At 43.8% G+C, this 6,648-nt stretch overlaps 1 protein-coding gene across 2 annotated transcripts; it reads left to right on the plus strand.

Annotated features, from left to right (window-relative positions):
• The first annotated feature begins 566 nt into the window (after window positions 1–566).
• On the plus strand, window positions 567–4,893 carry creb3l4 (cAMP responsive element binding protein 3-like 4). 2 transcript variants are annotated; one of them, XM_086114695.1, is made up of 10 exons: window positions 567–746; window positions 1,904–2,005; window positions 2,076–2,262; window positions 2,843–2,937; window positions 3,155–3,244; window positions 3,311–3,417; window positions 3,844–3,912; window positions 3,999–4,083; window positions 4,154–4,247; window positions 4,359–4,893. In XM_086114695.1, the coding sequence occupies exons 2-10, from the start codon at window positions 1,907–1,909 to the stop codon at window positions 4,601–4,603; spliced, it is 1,071 nt and encodes a 356-aa protein (XP_085970821.1). In that variant the 5' UTR covers window positions 567–746; window positions 1,904–1,906; the 3' UTR covers window positions 4,604–4,893. The 2 variants fall into 2 exon arrangements, with proteins under 2 accessions (XP_085970821.1, XP_085970820.1); XM_086114694.1 differs by having other exon boundaries at window positions 3,155–3,417.
• Window positions 4,894–6,648: the final 1,755 nt, after the last annotated feature.

Below are 6,648 nucleotides of genomic sequence, written 5' to 3' on the forward strand. Positions count from 1 at the left end.
TGTCTTTGTCTCCTTTAACTGCTTTTATTGTTTTGTCGTCACCTCCGCGAGTATTGGCTTTCAGTGAAAAGATATTACTGTAATAATTAAAAAAAAATCACCCCTCATCACTAAATTCTCGAAATTACAGTAGAAATAGAAAGTACCAAACGACGAAAACTGAAATTTAAAAGACAATAAAGACAGTACAATCTACAATCTAAGAATTTAATTTTTTGAAATGGTGATGCTTGTTTTTTTTAACAAAATGCACAAACAAATTGTTAATATTGTTACAGAGTGTTTTTTTTAATAAAAGGCGAAGTAATAAAGAGGAAGTAATAAATCTTGATAGCTTTTGACAGTAACATCCTTCCAAATTTCCAAAAGTCTCTATGTTGTCATATATGATTTCAATATGAACTTCGCTTTTTGCATTCGACTTGATGAATCGATTCGATTCATAACATATCAGCCTCAGAACATTTGGGTGACTTTTAGTTGCGGTTCTTAAAACGAGCGCAGAGGGCAACAAAAAGTGCTCGTCTCCGATGTGGAGCACTCGAGGGGAAGAAGACAACGAAGAAGAAAAGGAGGCGGAAGCGAACTGACGCAAAGTGGGGCTTTCACGTCGATTGAAACAGTAGTTTTGGACTTTATTTCTGTTTGGTGAAATTTTGTGTGTTTCTTGTTGGAGTTTGTGCAGCACCACTGGACCACTTTGGAAAACTTTGTAATGTGCAACCGCCGCATGTGACGGCACCTCAGTGAGTGTTTTGCTTCTTTGGGGTTGAATTAATGAGTGTGGTACTTTGACTTGTTCCAGTGGCATTATCATGGTTTACTTCAAATGTATGTACGAGCATGTAAACACCAGAAAACTGATCATCTCCAATAACATCCGAGTTTGAGGAGATACAAAAAAATGTTCAATCGGTAAGAACACGTGTTCCTTGTGCTTGTAGTGTTTGCTTTTCTTGCGCGGAACAGGATATCCTCGCCAATGTTTGCTCTCACCTGTTCTTTTCTGCTTTGGCTCTTTAGTCTTCTCTCGTTTTCTAGCTCTCTTTTTCATTTCTTCCCTGATTCGTGTTTTTTAATTGTCTTTATTCCAACGTTCTTTCTCACAGCTCGATCAGACTAAAGGTGTTAGAAATGAATGATGTCATGTATGATTCATAATATTCATGGCAACTCATTCACTGCCATAGCTGTTAACATTCATGAGCTGGATTCCAAGCATTTACTCTCATTCGCCAAGTTTGTTTTTAAACCTCCTGGTGTGGAAGAGGGTCTTCCCCCTTTTTTTTCACTTGTCTATATTCTTGCAGTGACAACCACTTGCCAGTAGAAAGCAGTGTTGCATCACTCTGGGAAATCAGCACAGCTTTTGAGTTGAAGATAAAGGTGGAGGTCATATTTTCATGTCACAAGGGAATTAATGCGAACAGATTAGAAGTTGGGCATGTATAGAGACAGGGTTTGTGTTGCACTAAGTAGTAGAAAATGTGTGTCACGATTGTGGGAAAAGATCAGCAAATGGAGTGAATAGCAAATCGCAAGTAAAAAAAGCCCCTCTTGACCCATCCAGGGAGTCATCATTTCCCCTGGTGCCTTAATTGTAAATAAATGATTCCTTTGCCACTAAAAGCCCAGTTTCATTCGTGTTTTTATTGCTTTATAATTTGAGCAAAAATATTGGAATCAAAGTCACTGTGCCACTTCACGTCTTTGTTTGTTAGAAAAAAAACAAAAAACATTTTTATGTCACAAAGTGTTGTTTTTGGTGAAACCAACTAATCTTCGGATTACTGATCACGCTTGTGTGGCTCTTGAAATATCAGTTCAAATGTTCTATAGTACAGTAACTGGTATTAAAGAGGACTCTCACCATTTGTCATATTTCCTTCAACATCTTTTCCAGGCCATGGATGCAGAAAACGCTCGTATCCACGGCGACACTGCATCACTCAGCTGCCAACAGGAAGTGGCCTTGACCCTCTCCGAGAGACGCCCGTTGGATCCCGTGAGCGTCGCCCCCGTCGAGTCATGTGATGTTCGCTTCCTATGTTCAGTCTCCGCCCCCTCCAACCCAGATGCTGAGCGACAGTGAATCAGAAGATGTCCTCCATGCTGTGGACCCCAACGACGTGTTTGGCGGGGGCGGGCCGTCGTCAGGGAACGAGGACCCCATCCCACCGCGACCTGCTTACCAACTGGTGTATGACCTCAGGAGCGAGGAGGGGGAGCCGGCAGGGGTGGACGTCATCGCCATCCAACTCGGTGAGAACGTGTGACTCCACCTGTGTTGGGAAACCCTCACCAGGCACAAATAGCACAAAATTATCATTGCCATTTTGGGGATCAATATTGGAATCTTTATTATTATTATTATTATTATTCACTATTATTATTAAGATACAGTGGTTGGCCTGCAAATATTGAAGATTCGTGTATAATTGATGCCTGTTATAATTGTGATGAAATATTTTTTTTTTAATTCAAAACATTCTTGAAGTGGGGATATACTGTAAAGAGTATTTACTTTTGAGAGTCTGAAATTCCAAAGACAGACAGTTACTTAGTTTGACTCCATTGAGTGTTAGCTGTTTTTCAATTCATTTTTACAGCTCTCTGGTCAACCCAACTAGTCCACGATATAAAAATACCAATCTAGTGATTGGGGAATTGGGAATAAGTGAGTGCATTCTAAATTATTTACTCGGTCCCTACCAATTTTTAACACAGATACTATTGAAGTTGTCGATCTAAAAATCCCCCATGGTGGTAGGAAACGCTGAATGATTCCGAACGCAGTGGCTGCTGTCCCTGCCGGAAGACGTTAAATGTCTTTCTTTCGCAGAGCCGTGGAGCTCACATCACTTCCTGTCTGACGCCTGTGTTGTCGGTGAGCTGCCGCTGGGACAAGAGCATTTCGGCATGCCTGCTGACCAAGAGGTAAAAGTGAGCAAAACCCGTGTGCATGCGCGCGTGTTTGTATGTGTGCGTGCACGCGCGTGTGTGTGTGTTTTGTTTTCGATTTGTGGAAGTTATGTGTGTGTCTGTTTGACTTGTGATCTGTGTGTGTCCATGTTTCGGACTTATGCTGTGTGTGTGTGTGTGTGTGTGTGTGTGTGTGTGTGTGTGTGTGTGTGTGTGTGTGTGTGCGCGTTAGGCGAGTGGCACTCTGCATCTGACGGCAGAAGAGGAGAAGCTATTGAGTCAGGAGGGTGTGTCCTTGCCCGACAAGCTTCCTCTCACCAAGGTCAGACATGGGTTGAACTTTTGTGTCACGCACGGCAGCACTTCCCAAGGTGACCTTGATCGACAGGCCGAGGAGCGCGTCCTGAAGAAAGTTCGGCGGAAAATCCGCAACAAGCAGTCGGCGCAGGATAGTCGGCGGCGCAGGAAGGAGTACATTGACGGCCTGGAGGACAGGTGGCTTCACTTTCTCCTCAGCGGCCAATCGCGGCCTCGCACTTGCTAACAACAGTCATCAGACGGCCACTCGCTGATGGAGAATCCACACACTTACATGGAGGCTTAATGGATAGATCTCGGCTAGCTAGAGCTGAAATAAAAGGAAACATCCTCAACACATTGACACATAGATCTATAGATCTTGTGGATACAGTCGCTCAAGAAATGGGAGATTATCTACAAATGATGGTTAACGTTTGAGACCGTAGATATGTCTCTATAGAAATAGTGTAGCTAGATAGATCTAGATTTGTAGATCTATGCAGTATGTATGTAGATGGAATAGTCATGACTAGATCATTAAAACTAGAAAGAAGTTGAGTTCACCTGCACAGCAAATTGAGGTGTGTGTGTGTGTGCGCGCGCACGCGCATCTGCTGGCAGGGCGGCATTGTGCTCAGCGCAGAACAAAGATCTGCAGAAGAAAGTGGAGCAGTTGGAGAAACACAATATGTAAGCACACACATGCACGCTTGCTTACACATGCACATGTGTACTCACGTGTCCGTGCGTGTGTGTGCGTGTGTGTGTGTGTTGAGGTCTCTACTGACTCAGCTGCGCCACCTTCAATCTCTGGTCAAACACTCAGTGAGCAAGGGAGCACAGACCAGCACATGCCTACTGGTATGTACATACATGTGCATGTGGGCATGTATGCACACTCATTTTTTTTAATTTTGTGTGTGCGTGTTAGATCATCTTCATCTCGTTGAGTTTGATCATGCTCCCCAGTTTGAGCCCGTTCAGCCGGCGCTTGTCTGCAGATGACGACGACCGGCCCACTGGAGGTCAGTATGCGTCCGATTGTATAACTTCCTCTTCCACGCCTTACTTCCTATGACATCACTTCCCGCTTGCGCTCAGTCTAGCTGACTGTACATTTCTCTGTGATGTTTCAGTGCTTTCCAGAAACATCTTGACTGACTTTGCCTCCTCGCTGACACCGTCCGATGAGACTCTCCCGTCGGACTCATCGGTGGCGTCGGACGTCAGCCAATCGGGAGTGGATGTCCAAGAAGCTGAGCAGAACCTTGAAGGCGTCCCATCTAACAACACGGTGCTACAAGGTGTCCAATCTGGAAATAGTTCCTCTGAGTCATCCGCTCAACTTGCTGCCAAGTTACCGCATGCTGATGAGATGTAGACACGTTGGACAATCGGTGTCAATCTGCAGGGAGATTTAAAAAAACAAAAACAAAACCACCCACTGCACAGCCGGTTCCCCCTCAGCAGTCTTCTTAACTAATGAACTCTGACACTAGACTCATGAGAGACCTCTCCCCGAGTACGAATGGCCAAAGCTCTGCGTCATCTGAAAACCAAAAACATGGCGCTCATCTTTCTGGCTGGACTCAACGTCCTCCACTTTCTTCTTCCTATTGTCATGTCATGTTGTAAATGTTGAATTAAATGTACAAATTGTTCGTTCACACACTGGATTGTGCGTGTGGAACACATTGAGAAGAACATGAATTTAAAAAGAAAAAACAGAGGAACAAAAGAAGTTGAGAACATTGAAAACGGGGATAAGATGGAGAAGATGTGCATGACAACAGCACAACAAGTATACAATGTCCTGGAAGAATACAAAAAGATCAACATGATAGAAGGAGAACAAGAGAACGGAATGAGAAGATCAGCCTGAGATGGAGAAGCCCTTCATGAAAATGAGGACACCACGGCAGCGATTGAAGGAGAATTGGGCAACATTGAGAACATGGAAACGGCGCTAAAAGACAAACATGATAACGTGAAAAGCGGGAGAAAATAAACACGATGAATGACGACAACCACGTTACAACCAAATGAAAACATTGAGGGGAAAAAAACCACAAACAACAGCTCAAGGCAAACGGCTGCAAGTGAACGAAATGTGAGGAACAACATGAGCGCAAACACCAGGAGGGGATCATGAGCACAAAACAAAAAAAACGGGACGAACTTTAGAAAGAAATGAGAACATCCAAACTAACGGCTTGCAGGTGCGTTAAAGAGCCACAAGATGGCGTCACGTCCTCGCATACGCTGTTTTTGGACGTTATCGAAGCAGGGAGGAAGGAATGAAGGAAAGTTTTCAGAAAAGATAGGTAACAACATAGGTAGGATGGTAGCCTGGTGGCTGATGTGAAGGTACAGCAGATAGGTAGAAAGCAAGATACAGGGAGGCAGAGTCAAGAAGATAGGTAGGTTGCGATTGGAGCAAAGACGACAGGTCGCTCGGGTTAAAAAGAAGACGGGTATCATAGGAAGGAAGCTATTTAGGGTCAGAGTTCAGGAACAATTTTAATAAAGAAGAAGATAGGTAAGTGTCAGGTTCATCTGTTGACAGTAGTAAAATAAAACACCACTCGATGAAGGAAGCAAAGACACCCAAGTTCATTTTGCTAGCTAGAGAACGAGAGAAGATTTGAGGACAATCTCGCCCAACCTTCTCCGCAGTCCCCTCACCCCTCTCGATTTTTTTTATTGAGTACAGGAGATTTATATCAGACTTGTTCCGCGAAAGCTCACGCGTCGTATGCCATGCAAGGCAAAGACATTCTTGCTTAGTCTTTCACTTTGCCCTCTTATCAACCCTCAGCAGCTGTCATCATGCGTCAGTCGTTGATCTGAAAAGGGTCTCCTGGTCCTCAATGTGTGCGTCCAAAGTCGTCTTCACCCAAACCTCTTCACCACAAACAGCCTTTAATATGTTCAACAAATGTATCACTCCTCACTGTAAACAGCCCCAACGGAAAAACAAGCAAATGTATGATGAATATATATTATTATACAGTCAGTAAGACAATGGCAAGCTGGTAAGGAAGGAATGTAGATAGGGTAGCAAGGTAGGAATGAACATCGGTAGAAAGAAGATATCAAGGTAGCTAGGTAGGAAGGAATGAGCGTGCTTGTCTGTTTTATTGATCCCAGGGGAAATAGGGAAAGATTTTGTTGACGGTCTTCTCAAGCTCACCCATTCGCCTTATTTTGTTTGTTGTTGAGCAAACAATAATTTTTTTTTAAAAAAATCAAGTCCACGCATCATTTGACACCATATCTTCTACCTATTCCATGATGATGACGACGAAGAAGATAATGAGCGTGTACTCGAATAATTACACACTAGCGCATTAAATAATTGAGCAGACAGACAACATGGGGCGCCTGCACTCCCTGCGAGGACCGAGGCTACACACCACAAGGCCG

This window comes from Hippocampus guttulatus, chromosome 6 (assembly GCF_054856545.1).
Source record: "Hippocampus guttulatus isolate MCC_2025c chromosome 6, RoL_Hgut_1.0, whole genome shotgun sequence".
Lineage (NCBI taxonomy): Eukaryota > Metazoa > Chordata > Actinopteri > Syngnathiformes > Syngnathidae > Hippocampus > Hippocampus guttulatus.